Source organism: Strix uralensis, chromosome 2 (assembly GCF_047716275.1).
Source record: "Strix uralensis isolate ZFMK-TIS-50842 chromosome 2, bStrUra1, whole genome shotgun sequence".
Classification (NCBI taxonomy): Eukaryota; Metazoa; Chordata; class Aves; order Strigiformes; family Strigidae; genus Strix; species Strix uralensis.
The window spans coordinates 28,899,690-28,919,128 of record NC_133973.1 but is presented as its reverse complement, the minus strand read 5'-3'; the positions used below and the strand labels follow the sequence as shown (position 1 = coordinate 28,919,128).

At 34.9% G+C, this 19,439-nt stretch overlaps 1 protein-coding gene across 2 annotated transcripts in view; it reads right to left on the bottom strand.

Moving 5' to 3' along the window:
* The window catches only part of NCAM2 (neural cell adhesion molecule 2), a 322,723-nt gene that overhangs the window by 59,064 nt on the left and 244,220 nt on the right, over window positions 1-19,439 (bottom strand). For both annotated transcript variants that reach the window (XM_074858117.1, XM_074858118.1), the window contains exon 12: window positions 17,760-17,933. In XM_074858117.1, the coding sequence (XP_074714218.1) occupies window positions 17,760-17,933 (174 nt within the window). The remainder of the gene's footprint in view (window positions 1-17,759; window positions 17,934-19,439) is intronic.

Genomic DNA, 19,439 nt, shown 5'->3' with positions numbered 1-19,439 from the left:
TAATCAAAACCATGCTAATTTTACTTTTACCCTATAGCTGTCTAAAATGCTTTGTACTTCTCCATCGCTTTCAATGTATGACAAAATCCTTTTAGACTACTATAAAAATATTTCTTGTGAATTCGAAGTAGTTCCTTCAGGTATCTGTAGCTCACTTCTTTGTTAACAAAGTTTTCTTAGCTGCTGTTTTCTCTATCTCACTGAAGTTGCATAATAATATGTCATACCCTAACCCAAAGAACAGGAGTGTATACAGCCAATTTTCCTGACTTACAGTACTCCAATACAATGTAAATCCCAAGAGAGTTTTCTCCTTGCTTTCTATCCCTTACAGTTTCAATTTCCAGTATAGTAAATCTGCTTCTGTTATTTAGTTAAGTCTGCCTACCACAACCAAGCTCTATTCTTCCTGTTCTTATACTTGGTCCTTTTCTTGGAAAAGGTTTAAAGACATTTCCACATCCTTAGTGAGATGTGTGTGCAAGGTAGGGTAGGTCAGGAGAAGAGATCCTTATTAAAACCTGTGTTATTTTAATGCTAATGTTTTTGATGAACTTTTACCAAAAGCTAACTTTCTATAAATAAAAATTGTCGAAATTTTTAGGAGAACGTGAGGTATCACTATTTATTCCAACTTGCTATTCTTCCTTTCCATACAGAAACCTTCTAACAGTACAAAATGAGAATTTCTAAATATACAATGAGAATATGTGAGAGCATGTAATGGATATACTGACTAGCCATAAAATAATAATTTTTTTGTCCTAACTTTCCTGATTTTTCATATCATCAGCACTAAAACTGCTGTAGGCGAATTTTCCAAATTTTAATTCCTTTAATTTTGTTATATTCTTATATAACCCAACACCTGGCTCCACAAGTCAGCTTCTCTTTCTTCAGGTTTGACACAACAGTGCTTTTATTCAACTGTTTCTGTATTGTTAATTTATAAATACCTTATGTTGCTATTTTGATTACATTCCATTTAACTGTAACGTACACAAACACATTAGGTGTTTGTTTAGTTTTAGTAAGAAGTATCTTGCTTACAAAATTATATTTTCTGCAGCAGAGAACAAGGCCAAAGTGTGTTTTTTATCATGTTAAGAAGATATGCTTCTTTCCCTCAACTGTAATAACACACATTAAAATACACAGATACTCAAAGCTTTACTGAGTATTGGGATGACATCTTTTTTTGCAACAGAATGAAACTAAACCAAAAAAACTCCCTTTCTTATGGTTCTCCCAAGTTTTTAGTTTTAAAATTTCCTATACTACCTTTATGATGACCAAAGCCAACTGTTGGTACCAAATCTTTAAAAATGCAGTAAACTTCCATAAAAGGTACTTGTATATCTTAAAGGGAAGGGAAATGGAGAAGAATGAATAGGAAAGGGAGGAGAGAGAAGGGAACAGAAGGGGAAAAGGAGAGGAGAAAGAAAGAATGGATAATTAAAAACTTACTAGGTACCACTATATTTAAAGCTTGGGAGAGAAAGTGTTTGAAACAGTTGATATTCCCTGTAAGAAGATCTTGTTAAGCTAAACAAAGGCATACTTAATAAAGCAATTCTTCACACAATTCAATAAACTAAAATGGAAATACTTGAGCTTTAAAACCATGTAATTTTAATGCATTCCAAAAACAAATGCCCTTTGAATAACCTAACGTTTAAAATGTCAGGTGTCCTCCAAGTACTCATTAGACCTTTATTTTACTTTTGAATAAATAATTATTTTAGAACTAGCTTTTTAGAAATACTTTTTTCAAATTTTTTTGTGCATAGGATTGTGGGTGTTCTGAAGCATTGAAATTTATTTGATGATAAATTGAACAACTTTCATTGATGGCTAATCTTTTGTTACCCTAAAATTTAGAAGCATTAACTTTAGTCAATCAAAATTATGGAAATGAATCTCATGGATACTGATGAACTTTGGCTCAGTCCTTAGAAGAACTGATCACACTCAATTCCAGTTGTCTAATTCAACCGAAGGAAAAACAGCTGCAGCAGCAGAGACTGCATTTCATCTGTCTAACCATATTCGCTGCTGTTCACCCATGCAGGCACCAAGAAGATGCACAATAGAAACCTCAATTAGATCAAAGATAAATGTAGGTCTTTGGGGCAAGGGTGAAATGTTCTTTCTGGTCAGGCTGAAAAGCTCATACAGGAACAGACGTATGCAGCAGGTCAACAGATCCAGACAAGGCTGCATAGCTCAATGCCACTAGCATGGCAAACTGCCTATTTGGACTGTATTTGGAGCTGGCAGATTTAAATTTATTGTCACATTCAAGTTAGTGCTGGTATGGCCAAATCTGGGATTGTGTGTCCAGGAACAAAAAGAAACCAGACAGGGTCCAGCAGAGAGCTACCAAGAGGAGCATAGGGCACATGAATAATAGATGCTGAGGCTTACTTAGTCTGATGAAGAGAATGCCAAGGGGTGATTGAACACTCACCTGCCATTGCTTCACAGTGAAGATAGGAACAATGGTGTGAGACTCTTCTCAACAGTGGAAAATAGCATAACAAGGGCAACAGTCACGAGCTGCAGCTTGGCATGTTCAGACCAGATATTAGAAACACTTATACACTGGGAGAGAAATGAAGCACTGAAACAGGTTACACCAAGACAAGAGGGTGACGAATCTCCAACCTTGGGGGTTGAGACTGAATTAGACAAAGTCATGCCTGACCTGATCTAGACACCAGTTCTGCTTTAAGCAGGAGGTTGGACCAGATAAACTCTAGATATTCCTTCCAACCAATGTTTCTGATTCCATAAATTAAAGGGGAATACTACCTTGTTCTTGGAACCCCATTTTCTCCTCTGCTATAAAACTATTGTGCACTTCTTAATGCAATGATTTTAAAGTCTACTGCCTGAAGAAACAGCCAGCCACTTGAAAAGGGCCACATTTAAAACTTTTTATGAAACAATAAAATAATACAGTAAAATCAATGGGGATTTGGACTGCTACCAGATACTCCCCCAACCATACAAAAAGAAGGTATTGTTCAAAATGCTTTCTAACATATGACTAATGTTCTCAGTATGGCAGCATGAGGGTTCATTGTTAAATATTTATGTGACTATAATTGCTGCAATTTTAATAGTACAAATTACACTGTTAAATATAAAATCTGATGAAGTTAAACCTTTCCATACATCAAATTTATTTTCTTGTAGACATTAGTTTTAAAATTCTTTAACAAAAATTTCTAGGGCACAGAATACACCTGAACTTCCACTGGCAATATAAACACATAAAGACAATAGAATTAAGTCTTCTAAGTAATACTTTATTGAGTGAATATAGAATACTACAATATTTAGTACTGGAATAACTGTGTTAATCTCATTGCAGAAAGGCAATTAAGGCCCTTATTAAGATCATTTATGCTGTTTCATTTCTCCTTTTTTTTTTTTTTTTTACTTTTGAACACCCATCAAGGCTAAAAACAATGCTTTCTGGGAGATGACCCAGAAAACACAACAGGGTCTTCTAAGGGGAACAGGGATTCCATTTATTAGGAGACTACAAAGAACATGCTGGTTGTTAGATTTTAGCTAATGCGACTATGTATTCCCTGTTTTATATGCTTGCTACAGTTACACCACTTTCATTCTTCAATTGTATAAATCAAACTGTACCTTACCCGTCAATCTCATATTTATCTTACACTCCCTTATAAAGTAGAAAGCATTACTTCTATTTAATTTTTTCCTGCCCATTTTTCTGCTGTTCCTACATTGGAGATCCATGTTGTGAGCTAATATCCCATTTGAAATTTGCAACACAAAGCTGGAGTTGAAAAGGCTCTCCTACATTCAAAACTCCATCTGTGAGTTCTTTGTTATGGAGAGATCTTGATAAAATGGTGAGGTAGGCCTCACTTGAATTCATAGCAGACAAACTTTTATCTTCTATGCATGAAGTTCACAGTAGTTTCCATGGTGCATCTGGAATGTGCTAGGTTGAACGTGTATACGTTGGCTAATGGTGTAGCAAGTTCACATAGTTTTGAGGACCATATTACTGTTTGTGAAAGGTAGGTATGGGAGACGTTGGTATCTATTCTTGCAATACGTTGACATTTGGTGGATCTGTGAGCCCTCCCGTTTGATTTGAGGCTGACTCCACACTTCTGCATCACCACAGTCACTGGCAAATGGGGCTTGCCAATCTGAGGGCAGAACTGTGCCCAGGTGCACAGCTTTAGCTGGAGCTGGTTTCTGCTTGACTTACTTCGCAGAGTGAGCTCAGATCTTTTTTTCAAAAGGCTGAGTAGGCAAGTTGCTTTCAGTGTGATACAACGAACAGCCATTTGAAGCTAGGTAAGCTCCTGGTGACTGCTTTTAATAGAGCAGGGTATAACTCAGATCTATACTAAAAACTTATCCTTAACTAATAACTGATTACTGGTCCAAATATCTTCTATCACAAAAAAACCTTACAGAAAATACCTTTGAGATCTAAGAAAATAATGACAGCAGTTTACTCTTAACAACGGCACCTTCTTCCTTTTGTCAGCCAAGCACTGCAGAGCTACAATCTTTTTGTTCCTTTGAGATTTTGCAACAGATTTAAGATGTTTCATGTTAATTCACTAGTTTTCTTAGATATCATGCAATTCACTAGTTTTCTTATTAGTTATTATTTTCTTATTAGTTTTCTTAAACTGCACCATGTTAGAGATACAAATAAGAGATGGCCTTTCTTAACCAGATGGACCCAAAATACCTAAGAAAATTAATTACGCTTTACTCATTACTACAAATATATCAGTACTCTTACAAAGCTCCAAGACAGATGTCAAGAATTCAGGAATTATTAATGTTAAGCTAAAGAAATATCTGCAGAGCACAAAGGAATGAAAATTTCTAATACTGTACTCAGTTAAGTAGAGAGTCAAATTAATCTATGTTAGCGAGTCTTGCATCTCAGTTGAGACTGCTATTTAGAATTTCAACACTTTTCAATTTTATAATAATTCTGCATACTAATAGTAATAAACAGAACATACATAAAATCTACATGTCTCTTATCAGTTTTACCTATGCACAGAGAATTGTGTACTGTAACATACCACTGATCTCACTATTAAAAATCATATGCATTGTATTATCTTGCTATACTTGCTTACTATACTTGCTCAATTTTATGTTCCAAATAAGCCACTTAGTCTGAATGCCAACAAAAGTGGTCTCCTATGTGCTTCTCTTGAATGGTATATTATTACTGACCAGATGTTTTAAACTGGAAGCTCTCATTAATACTAACTGTCCCAGGACCGAGGTATGTTGCTGCAGTCTTGGAGCTACCTAGGAAGCAGGTTATGACACAGGAGTTCTCTTTCATTCCTCTAACCCATATAATTTTCAACTCTGGAGCATGTTTGCTCCACTCTACTTTCTCTGTTACCAAATGCAGAAGCTGGCAAAAACCTAACCACCACCATCTGAGGAAAGAATAAACCAGCTTTGGTGACTGCTATCATCAAAGAGGCTATCCTCACAGTGACAAGCAAAGGGACTAAAATGTGATCTCAAATGTGTCTTTTATGACTCTCACTACTGTGAAAAAGCAAACACCTCAAGGCTGACATGAATGATGACTTCAACAACTGTTCTTTTGCTTCTGACATGCAAAGATAATTTTCATTCATAACTTTTTCTTCCTCATTCCCATCATACTCTTGCATACTATATTTCTTGCCAACAGAGAGAGAAAAAATGTGATAAAAAGGAGATTCATTTAATGATATCATGAAATGTAATACAGATAGGGCTATGCTATCTCTCTGCAGCTCATTGTTGTATGCGGCAGAAGGAAAATGCCATTCATAAGTACTCTGTCATTCAATGACCTTGAAAATACTTAAATACTACTCTATCCTCCCAGAACATCCTTCTGTTTTGTATTACAAAATGCAGCAGAAATCTATATATGCATAAATATTCCACAAACATACTTTACCTTTTTGTAAGCAGATTGGCAATGTAAAATAAATGCAGATGAATACAATACAGGATTAAAAGGCAAAATTTTCAGATGCACCATATATCTCATTTATCAGTTTTTCATAACCAATATTGTATTGCATCACTCTACTTAACAAGATTTACATTTACACGCCGGATCAGCAAGACCTTTATATCAGATCAGCACGTTTGCTGCAAATTTACTTGAGAGTGTGCCATCATAAAAAGCCTGAGAAGGTCTAAATAAGAAGTAGCCAGGAGTTATCACAACAGAGGAACACCAGGTGGAATATATTCGGAATAACTGATTCTTCATTCAATTGCTTATTAAAATATTTACTACATACTTCTTGCAATCAAAATATTTTGCATTTGTTCTTACAGATTTTAAAGTCTGTGCCTTTAAAAAACCCCACTTGAACATAAATCATGTTTTACAATGAGCTTTGACTGTTTGACTAAATAAAATTGCAAACACAGAGTTACAAGCTATTGAAGAGTAACCTCAGATATTGGCAGTGGTTACATCCGCATAACACTCACTTGCTTTTACTTATGAACTCATGCTGTGAAGTAAATTGTCTGGGTTTTCTTCACTTCTCATGACATTTTATTCACCTTTGAATGTGAAAAGTACATTTCATTCTCCTGATGTTTTAGGTCTGTATAAAAAACCTGTAATATTTAAACCTAGCTTTCCCTTTATACTTCTCACTTTCCAGTCTCTAATCCATCCATGTAATTTAGTTTAAGACATTTATTTACAGTCCAACCTTTCCATCCACATGAGACTTTTACAGCAAAGATTAAGCTGGATGAAGGCCAAGAGTAGTATAGAGACAGAATTAGAGGGCTGAATAACTTCCTTACATGCAGGTATACACACAAATTAATTTGGATAAAAAGTGGTCTTTTTCCTACCATTTAATAGTAATCTGTATTGGATGTAAATTGCATCCATTCTTTCACTTTTTTTAAAAATTGTATGACATGTTGCAAATTGTATCATGCCTTCCCCCACCCCACCCCCCAATCTAGATTTATTACAATTAAGGACTTTTTGTGTTATTTGTATTGCATCTTACATCACTATAGACTAGTAACATACATATATATGCAAGTTCCTCATTCTTGTAATTTCAAAGTTGTTTTAAATTCAGTTTAAGCTCAATATCCAGTTTAAACAAATCCCATGAGTTAGGCTTAGCATTAGTATCACAAGTATATTAACTGATATCAGGAATGATCTACAAATTTTTTTTACAATATTATTAATTATTGCCTATTGACAACAGACAATTTCTTAAATTAAACCACTAATTTAAGTCAATTTGACAGTGTGACAATCAATTTGACATTTTAAGATTCTCCATATGGTACAAGTTGCGTATGATGTGACAACACGTATTTTGGGTTTGGTTTTACAGGTTTTAATCCATGTTTTCACTGGTCTTAAACTGCCTGCCTAACAGTCTGCTAAATGGAGAACCAGATTCTGAAGCTGAATTCACAGCCCAGAAATGTTTTCTGAATTACTTACAGCATCATTTAACGTGTACAAAAATCTCTGAGACTTCAGGTACTTCTAAATTTCTGGAGTACATACATGATATTCCAGAAATGCAGAAACACTCCTCAGGAATAGGAAGTGTCATTTTAGAACTGAATGTGATCAGAATTCATGTCATAGGGAGCCAAATCTGATAGATATGTCAAGGAATTCAATGTCTCAAATACTTACTAAAAACGTATTTTCCCACTGGAACAGGCTAATGAATGCATTTTTCCTTCTGCTTTAGCAGTTTGCATTAGACATTAAAGAACTCTGCCTTGAAGATTTTCAACTATTAAAATAATTTAGAATGCTGACTTAGCCTACCAAAATATTTGCACTTTATTTCCGTTTGATCTACAAATTTTACAGATATATTCTACTTAATCATTAAACTCATTAAGAAAATTATTGAATTATATGGGGTTCATATCTCCCAGGAATCCATTTGAAAGTCTGCCCAGTTTAATGGTGAAGTATTGTCACACTGGGAAAGTGTTTTAGTAATGGGGCACATACTTTCATGCTTCAGTACAAAAGGAGCAGGAAGTACAAAACCTACAATGTAAGATGTAGTACATGAGAATTCTAATTGGTCTATTAGGTTTCCTCCCCATGACAATAACAAGGTACAGTAATTGCTATGTTTTACCATAAGAAAGAATATCTTTTTGCATAACGGTGTTTCTGAAATCGGTGGAAAACCATGCACTATAAATTTCTAAAGTCGTCTGAAAGAATGTCTATTCATGTGATGTCTATCAAAATGTCTCGTTTAAAAGACAGAAAATGAAGTTCAGTAGTTTTACCCAAAAACCTGAACTGTGCAGACACAAAAAAAAAATCACCGTTTCATTGCTTGGAACTATTCATATTACAAAAAGTAAAAGAGAAAATGGAATGACCTTATTTTAAATTTACTGGATATTTTTTGACCAGAAGGATTTTAATAAGATTTGCCTACACACATGCATGCTTTCTCACTGGTATAGCCAATTCAAAAGTAAAAAGAGTAACACAGCGATAGAAAACTTCAAGTTTTAATTACAACACTGGCATGTACATAACTTCCTCTAACTTTAAGGACACATGTAGTAAAAAGAACGTCAGTACCAGGCATAACATGCAGCACAGAAGTTTAAAAACTTATCCTGACTAACAGAAAATCCCTTCTCTACTTTAATGTGCCTAAAAAAACAGTTAAATGCATATGAAAAAATAGTACAGACAGAACCTGTTTAAGAAACCCCTCATTTCACAAAGAAATTGCTAAATACAGAATTTCCCTTCATAGACAGATTCAAAACTCAGGACAAAGCCCTAATAAAACTTTGAAGCTGGTCCTGCTGTGACCTGGGGGGATTGGAGCCAATGGTCACAAGTTCCCTTTCTTTCTAAATTATTCTGATTTCATGAAGTACATAAAATTTAATGCAATTAGATGAAAAAACTGAACTGAACCTGTTGAGATTTGAATGTGAAATTACAAAGAATTACTTATTTCAGATTTGATCTCCAACTTATGAAGAACCAGAGAGAGAACAAAAATTTATGTCGAAAGCAAATACTGGCAGTAGTGCTTGAAGTTTGAGAACTCCTTAATAGCTAAAACTAAAATACTAAATTTCTTGGTCTTCAATTTGCATAAGATTCAGATGCTGTACAAACTTTCTTAGTATTTTTTTCTTAAGAAAAATGCCTTTGCTTCTTTCTGTATGTTATTTTTCAGATATGTAACATAATATCACTTGTAGTCCACCTGTCAATGGATTTCCTTTTCTTGTACAAAGAATAACGATTTCAGTATTTCTTAGGTTGTAATATTTATCACCATTTCATTTTGCATTATAATGGAAAGTTGTAATAACACTTATATTTAAAGAAATATTTAACTGCTTTTTGTACATAGCATGATTATGCTACCACAAGAGTTTGAATATTATTGTCTCCTTCAATAAAACATTCAATAAAAAAGTATAAGCATATGTTGATAAAGCATTTCTGGTGTGTTTTGATATTACTGCACGAAATATATTTACAAGTAATACATTAATTATTGAATTATATTTGGCACATTATTTCATAAAGCTTCTGCTTTCTGCCATCCAAAGAAGAATCTCAAATGTCAAAAGAAAAACCATTCATGACCATTAAAATTCAAAACACATAAATATTAAAAAATGCAGCTTTTATAACATGTTCATCTTCTGTATTTTTTCTTCTATCCTCTGATTTTGGAAATGTAGGTATAACTTTAGCTTATGTAATTTTTCCATTGTAGAAAATATTCTATGTTAATGTCCTACAAATGCTAAATTCTAAGTCCATAATTAAGTCCAATAATTTGGTTAAAAGACTTGAGACTCAATAAAATATCAGCTGAAAAAGAAGACCTAGAGACACTACTAAAACCCAGACATTTTGTTTTGTTTGTTTGGGGTTATTTTCAGAAAAATATACAACACAAGGCATTTTCGTTTTTTAAGATCCAAAGTTAAGAAGAGTGTAAGGTTGTCCTGCCTGACAAACCCGATCTCCTTCTATGACAAGATGACCCAATTATTGGATGAGGGAAAAGCTGTGGATATTGTCTACCTGGATTTTCAAAAAGCATTCGACACAGTTCCCCATAGGATTCTCATAGAAAAACTGGCTGCCCATGGCCTGGATGAGCGAACGGTCTGCTGGGTCAAGCACTGGCTGGATGGACGGTCCCAGAGAGTGGTGGTCAATGGAGCTAAATCCAGCTGGCGGCCGGTCACAAGTGGTGTTCCTCAGGGCTCGGTGTTGGGACCATTTCTGTTCAAATGTTTATTGATGATCTTGATAAGGACATAGAGTGTATCATCAGTAAGTTGGCAGATGACACCGAGTTAAGCGGGAGTGTCGATCTGCATGAAGATAGGGAGGCACTACAGAGGGACTTGGATAGATTGGATTGGTGGGCCAACGTTAACAGGATGAGCTTCAACAAGGCCAAGTGCCAGGTCCTGCACTTGGGCCACAACAACCCCATGCATCGCTACAGGCTTGGGGAGGTGTGGCTGGAGAGCTGTCTGGAAGAGAAGGATCTGGGGGTTCTAATTGACAAGCAACTGAACATGAGTCAGCAGTGTGCCCAGGTGGCCAAGAAAGCCAACGGCATCCTGGCTTGTATTAGAAATAGTGTGACCAGCAGAAGTAGGGAGGTGATAGTCCCCCTGTACTCTGCACTGGTGAGGCCACACCTTGAGTATTGTGTCCAGTTTTGGGCACCTCAATACAGAAGAGATATTGAGGTGCTGGAGCGAGTGCAGAGGAGGGCAACGAAGCTGGTGAAGGGCCTGGAGAACAAATCCTATGAGGAGCAATTGAAAGAGCTGGGACTGTTTAGTCTGAGGAAGAGAAGGGAGGGGAGACCTCATCACTCTCTACAACTACCTGAAAGGATATTGTGGAGAGGTTGGTGCTGGTCTCTTCTCACAGGTAATTAGTGACAGAACAAGAGGGAATGGCTTTAAACTGCAACAGGGGAGGTTTAGACTGGACATTAGGAAAAAATTTTTCACAGCAAGAGTGGTCAGACAGTGGAATAGGCTGCCCAGGGAGGTGGTGGAGTCACCATCCCTGGATGTGTTTAAGGGTCGTTTAGATGAGATGTTGGGGAATATGGTGTAGGGGAGAACTTTGTAGAGTAGGGCTGATGGTTGGACTTGATGATCCCAAGGGTCTTTTCCAACCTGAATGATTCTGTGATTCTGTTGTCATGCTGAATAGCTACCTGAGCTTAGTGCATTAAAAACGATGTCAGAATAGGCATTCTTTGAGTAAATTATTTTTAGGGTATCGGTACAGATTAACAGCCTCAGATTCATCAGTCTCTAACATGGCTACGCTTAATGTTATATTAATATACCAGTAGGAAAATGCTTTAAGGAAAAAAAATACCTTATGTAAAAAATACAAACTCATTCAAAATAGGTTCCATATATTCTTCTACCATTTTCTTAAGAAATTTACACTTGTAAAGAAAAATATGAATGACTGAAAAGTTCTTTTTTCCTTTTAAACTACAATTGTCTCTTCCTTTAGTATTTTTAGTTTTTTAATAACAAACTGTTTTGCAAGGTGTAATTGTAATGATGCTACACCTTTACCATCTGTAAGCCCTGTGCACTTCTCCAAAGTAATTTGATGCTACAATTTGTTGCCAATATAAGAAATTCTAATTTAGCTATGCATTACTACTTTAGCAGCTTCCTTAAAAACTCAGAAAACCAAGAACCTTTTTTAAATGTTGCTAAACTGAGAAATGAGTAGACTTTACCTGTTCTTTCAGAAGTATTCCTTGTTTATTGAGGTTTTATATTAAATAGTAATAATGAATTTAAAAAAATTAAAAACTCCAAAAATTTGAAATTCTACCAAACCTTTCCTAAAAAATAATAAAAAACAATATTTGAAAAAAGATTTTTTAAAAAATGTGATCTTAAATCAGAATTTCCAAACACAAGAACAACCACAAGTATTAAATACACTACATGTATGAGACAAATATCATATCACAAGGCTCTTGATCTAATGAAAGGACAGAAAGAGAACATTGTGAATACCTCTTAATAGAAGAGTGCATTTTTTCCCTTTCATGACAGAAACAGAGTGGGGAGTAATAATACTTAGTGCAGTTCAAAGGAAGCAAGAGAGAGAATAGGAAGAGAGAGAGAGAGAGAGAGAGAGAGGCTGTTGGCTACATAAATCCCCAAATGTATATCTCTCTTCTCTAAAATGACAGTGCCAACCATCCACATATCCCACAGGTGAATTTCCACAGTAATCTTAATATGTGACGGGGTTTTACTGTATTCTTCATGTTCTTTCACCAGCAAACTGAGTGGCATAGAAATGCAGAGACTGGTTTTCCTTGGTATTTCATTCCTACATAAGTAGTTAATGCTTTGAAAAGAAAGATTCATTGACATGTTTCTTTGTCTATCTATCTATCTATCTGTAAATGTGAAGAAGGAAGGAAAAATTGCTAGAGTTTTAGTGGCCATACCAATCTTATGCTGAGTTAGACTGACTGTGGAATAAAGTTTTTTGTATTCCTGTTGAAGACATCCAAGAATTTTCAGAGAGCATATTTTTTTCAAGTTTCAAGCACACCTCCACAGCGGTTTAGGTTTGCGTATAAGTGAAGTCCCTTTCATTATATATGCATTATTTGCTGTCTGTGAACCAGAATTACTGGTGTTTATAATGCTATTAAGACAAAACAAGACCTTGATGGCTTCTCTATTAGTTATACCAGTGGTGTTTTCTGAGGGTCTGAAGGGACCTGAAGAATTGAATCTCACAGTCTCTGAGTCCATTCTGTTTCTTCCTTGGAAAACTCAATACTGCTTGAAAGGAAAAAATAATGCAGGCTTTTTTCTTATGAAGTCATTGCTGATTACTCAGAAACTGATCAGTGAATGCCATTTTTTAAAAATACAATTGCACAAAAGATTGTGGTAAGACAATTTTTCCCAGCACAGGTATCTTACCCCTTATCACTGGTTTCTTTGTGTCTACAGAGGAAAGCATGGCAAATGCTCTTCACCAGTTGCTATCCCCTTCTTGATAGTGGGTGGGCAATGTTCCGTACCTGGGGATTTATCAGCTGTCTGGCTGAAAGAATGCAAACTCTCCTTGAAGAATGAACCTTGCGGCTATTATCCACAATTCTGTTACTTCAGAATTAGTGGGTTGCTTCGTACTACTGACAGGGTCATAACTATCTGGGACCTGAGGGCACTATTAGCCCTGACTGTCCCTCTCCACCCACCTCCCCTAGGGACTCCAGCCCACATGGAGCCCCACTGCACGGTGACTGTAAAGGGAAGCTATAGAGAGGTTTGCAGCTAGTCTGCAACAAAATAATTTCCATGTTTAGAACAGCACCTAACAAGTGCAGAAAAAAATGGTTACCATTTGCCAGCTGATCTCTTGGTGAACTATGATAGTGTTGATTATGACTTTTAAACCCCTAAATAGTCTGAAGTTGGTGTATGAGAATAATTGCTTCACTTTCTGTGCTCTCCTTCAATAGCTGCAATCAGCACAGACTTTCAAATGGAATCTTCTTCATTATAAAAGACAAAGGGGAGGGAATAGGGAAACAGATATTCTTGGCTACAGCTCCAAGACTCTGGGATTTTCTCCTTATTTTGATCTGAAAATAGCTCAAATTAGTACAGTTTGAGAGAAAAGCCATTTTTTGAGGGATTCTTTGAGAAACCAGCAGCATTCTTCCTAGATGAAGAGAACTGCAGGCTGTTTGAATAGACTGGCACAGAATCCTGTTCATACTGCTTAATTTTCTGATTAAACTTATTTGTATTTACTGGATGATTGATTATAAGAATGCCTAACAACTTTGGTAAGCATCTATTATATTTTTTATATAAATAAAACCAGACAATTATAATCCTACTTGTAAAAGGTTTTATACATAGTTATTGGGTCATAATCATAAGAAAATTAATGACTTGTTAACATTAGTAGCAATTCCTTTCAAGAACTTTTTGAAACTTCTATTAATCATTTATTAATGCTTTATTTATAAACTAACTTCAGTAGGCATATTTCCATTATGTGTTTTATTTAAAAATAGTTTTCATCCATTTTGTGAGTTTATGGCTGTTCTCTGTCACTGTATGAAGACAACTATACTATTGCTTCTGGTCACAGCAGAGAGGGACCAGAAGACCCGATTTAGCTTTGACAGTCTCTGTATTGGAAGGCTAACAGTCTTCCAGGCACAACTTTCTCCTGCATGTAGGTTTTTCTGCCTCCTTCCCTTAAAAGATGGTCTTGGAATTTACACATTACTTACATTGTGGCAAGAAAGGGCTGCAGTGCTGTTTTACCACTCCTGAATTAAATCAACCTGATAAAAAGACATCCTGTAAAATTTCAGCATGGTTTATCACTGGCTGCTGGGAAAAAATCATGACTCATGCATTATGTATGCATCATTACTTTAGATGTGCAAGCAGTTAACTGTCCCTGTGTAAACAGCATTTATGCTGAATCTTAGCCATAAACCTGTCCCTCAAATGTGAACAGATGAAAAAAGCAATTTTGTTTCCATTAAGGCATATTGACCAAGTATGGAAATTACGATGACCCAACTACAAATTGTAATACAGAATACTGACTGTGTGTAGTCTAAACATCCTCCTCCCTCAGCTGAGATCATGTTGAGGCATGGCAGGAAAGTGGTCCTTAGTTACACAAGCACAATGAGAAACTGCCTCAAAAACATGTAAATTTTACCATTCAAAAGACTTAAAAGTATCTTAAATGTCTCAAAAATTATATAAAAAAAAAAAAGAAAGAAAATCCTTCACACTAAGAAAAGCTTCTTTAAAAATTTTTTCAGGAACTGAAAATAGAGATTTAGAATAGGTTATCTCAATGTTATCCTACCATGACACTGTAAGTAGGCTAAAACATATATGGAGAGAAGTTTAAACAGATGTTTTAGAAAACTTGCTGAAACCCTCTGAATGCTCAGGAAACAAGCAAAGGCTGAATTTTTAGAAAGATTCCAGTTACATTTAGAAGTATTTTCATTTAAAAAAAAGGACACTAATACTGTATTTTGGCATCTCTATCTACAAAGACTTTTTCTGCTCTGGGCTCTTCAGTCTGTGTTTTGGTAACACATTTTGTTTTTCTGGTTTGGCCCTATAGTACCTCACAAATAGAACAAATTTTTAACTCATTATAGAGTATCTGCAAGAACTTATGGTAAATGCAACCAGGTCCCTTTTGATTTCTCTATCAAATTACATAGTATAGTACCAACAAGATTTACAAAAACAAGATGCCTCCTGCTTAGCAAATATTTGAAATTCTGAAGTAGTAGATTTCTAAAGTAGTTCAGAGATAAATTCACAGAAATGTAGGATATACAATCTCAATCTTTCTATGAAGGGGTATACAAATAGAGATTTCAGAAAATAGCATGAACTAATTATGGCTTTAGCATTAACTTTTAATTTGTCCACTGTCCTCTCAGTAAGGTTTACCTTCCCAATATTATCTGTTTTCTAAGTATATCTATTTGTAGACCAAGATGACTTTTCAGGTTGTTTTCATATTTAGTAGTTTTTGTCATCACTTGGAGTACTCTTTGATGATACATGCAATTAAGAGGTACCTTTAAGATGTCCAAAACCAGTGTGACCTATTTTGTTTTTTCAACAAAACCTCTCAGTGTTACAGCTGGGGGACAATGAAATGAAGAGGAAAACACATGCTTGAAAGAAGGTAAACCCCCTGAAAACTTCCAACTGAGAAAGGAGAATAAACTGAAAAAAGTAAGTCAAATTGCACAAAAGGAAGATGTGGGGAAATAACATGACAGCATGTAGGAACTAATACAGCTTTTTACTTAAAGAAGCTGTATATTCAGTTTTAGTAGGGATGGAAGCAGAGATCCTAAATACTCACTATCTACTTCACAGTGGTATTGTCTTCATAAGGACTGCAGGTATTTGTCCCTCTACTGTATACTCTGCTTTTAGAATAAATTACCATACAATTCAAACAGATATTGTACTACAACAATTCCAAGAAGATCAATTCATGTTATACAGAAATCTCCAAAATAAGTTGTATACAACAACTTAAAAACATGTAATGCTGAAAGAATGTTTCAAAATCAAAGTGTGAACTTTCGAAGAAGATAGCTCCAGTAAACTCTAATAGCAAGGATCTGTCAAGTTATCCATCTTTCCTAATGTAATCAATTAATATTTTCACAAACGTCACATTAACAGAAATAATAGGAAAGAAAGTTTTATGGAGAGAAAGGTAAATACACTGTTCTACAAAGTTAACACTGAGGACTTTTTTTTGTTCTGGCTTTACATTTAAATTAAGCATTTCTGTGATTGCACTCTGTAGTCACTGGGTTTGTTCTCATTTGAATACATTGCACCCTACTACTTAGACTGATCACTTCAGGTTTTAGTATTTGGTATATTGTAGTTCTCATCTGAGAAATTTATTGCCAATTCACTGAAGGAAGTAGCTATGAAAAACAGTCTCAAACTTGGTCTGAAACAGAACATCAAAAGGAGAGAAGAGGTACACTAATGTCCATTAATATGTATGCCCTGCATCTTGGGGAAACTTACTGTCTTCTTCAGATCTTCTAGTACTGAAAGAATACAAGCTATACTGGACTAAAATGAATGCTACTATGATTTACAGCATTACATTTTACATACGCACAATATCACAGTATTACATATTGCATACACATAGCTACTGTGTCTGGTTAAGAAAAACAAAAGATAAGAAGTCATTATATTTTTTTGGAATATATCTTAATTACATGTTTATTATATGTTGAAATATTTCTGTAATTTGGGATGTGAGAGGGAAAGACATAACACACATTAGTTCATTTGCTACATTTTTTCTCTCATCACTGTGCTGATAGCTGCAAAACCATTCATCTCTTGCTGTATAAATCAGAAGACTCTTGGGACTGCTTTAACTTGCACTACCTATTAAAAATACCAAAGGGTAAATATGGATACAAGGGATTACTGATCTGTTGAATGTATTTTGTTAACATTAGTCTGTATAAACACCCCACCTCGGCATGTGCTTAAAGAACTCGTCTGTTTGGGGAGGCTTATACTCTTTTCTGCCTTTAGAGAAGTGAAAAGAAGGCATTTAATGTTTGTTGAACAATATTTATAGATATGCTTTGAAAACAGATATCATGAATATTAACAGGTATGAAGAAAGTTTACTAAGTAGCTCAAAATCAGTAATTACTGCCCAGGATTAAATATCATAAAATAGCTTACTTAAAAATTTTAAGTTAACTGCATACATAATGCACATTCTCAAACTAAGTCCTCTGTGATTTCTACTCTCTTTGAAATTTATAGCTCCAAAAATATTCATCATATCTACTTGATGCAAAAATGCAAAACAATTGGAAATTTGTTCACCAAACTTTTTTAAGGCTAAAAAGTAATGGTTGACTTTTACAAGATTACAGTAAGATTTCTAATTGGTGTAAAGAGGTTTGCATTAACTGAAGATACAGCTACTGGAGTAAGCCTAATGGAGGAAGAAAGAATCGGTTAACATATAGTTGCATTCTTTTCCCTTGATATTCTTTTCAGTTACAATACTTGCATTAATTTTTTTGTATACTTACTTTGAACTCCATGGGAGCGAACTATTTTCCAGGTTTCTGAGGCTACCTCTTTTACATCTACTTGGTAATGATGAATGGGCACACCTCCATGTGAATCCGGCTTATTGAACGAAACTTTGGCAGTGGTTTGTGACAACTCTAAAACTCGTACTCCATAGGGATTTGATGGCACATCTAAAAAAGTACAAACATCAATTTAATAATCAGCAGCAACTAGACAGACTTAAACAGTTGATAATCTAGCCCAAAATGTCTCCTTAGCATCTTGAAGGGAGAAAAAATAAATATTGAATATGATGTAATAATGTTTGCATTAGATAAATAGTTTAAGCTTTCTATTATAGAGCTGTAAGAAAAGCACATTTATTTTCCTGTATGCTGAAGTTATTCAAAATAATTTTCCATTTCTGCCTTTCTTTTATTTTTTAACAGCTAATTTTGTCATAGGCAAATGTAAGAGATTAGTTTATTTTCTGTATAATTCTGTAAAAGAGAATAACAAACTTTAAATCAAATTTAACAAGAGGAACAGTTATGCCTAAATAGATCATTCAGCATCTGAATTCTTCTAAATGAGATTATGACAAAAAACTGTAGAAATAATTTGGCCGCTTTTTAGAAAACTCTGAAATACAGCTGAAAACATGAATGCTTTTTATTCCTTTTTTTGAAAGACTGAATTCCAAGCTACTAGAAAGGAACATTAATAGAAGGTTTCTATTCTCTTTTCAGTTTACGAAATAATTTACGCAATAGGTTGAAAGAAACATTTTCCCTGAAATCAAAAGCAAGCGCATATCTTTCAAAGTAGAAAAGAACTATGAAAATAAAGCAGGTGTCTGTAAGTGTTCAGATGCTAGGTATGAAACAAAAGCAAAAAATTAACCTTGGGGTCAGTATATCTTTCATAATAGAAACATTATGTTACTTTCACAATGTATGACCAAACTAACACATAGAAGATGAAAGACTAACTTTTCTAATTGTCCTACATTTTAAAGTGTTATAATCACAAGAAATTGTACTGAAAATACTAGGAAGAATTTTAGTTCTGTGGACCGAATACCAGAGATTTGAAACACCATTGAAAATTTCTCTTCTGATACGTCCGACAATTACTTACATACCTGCTTACATTGCCTTTGTCTCCATGGTATGGAAGATATTTTTATACGGACATCCAAGAATCTGAGCCAAAGCCTATCATTTGGTTAGTGAGTACTGAACCATTTGCATAAAATATAGTCTTTATTCAAGGGCTGTCAGACAGTTGCGAATAAAAAGAGAATCAATCTGAGCGCCACCTGGTATTTGTACTTGAATGAAAATGAGCCAAAGATTTCTATACAATATTAAAGTATGGGTTTAAGGACATAGCCACAAATTCTCAGGGAAAGGACACCTGCCAAAGCTGCTCTAAAGGGGCTGATTTTTATAACCTATTAATAATCAGGCACCTAAATATTTCCAGAAAAATTCTCTAACAGTTGTCAGAGTTGAGTGTCTTAATGCTAGTTATCATACCTCTGTGACTTCTTACAGTTAGCATTTCTGAATACAGGTCTCCCGAAGCCTCCAATGCTTGCTGCTCATTGAATTAAAACCAGAATAGATTTATTTACATGGATGAAGAATTTTAATATCTTCTACTTAAACTCAAAACTGTATGAATCCATGACA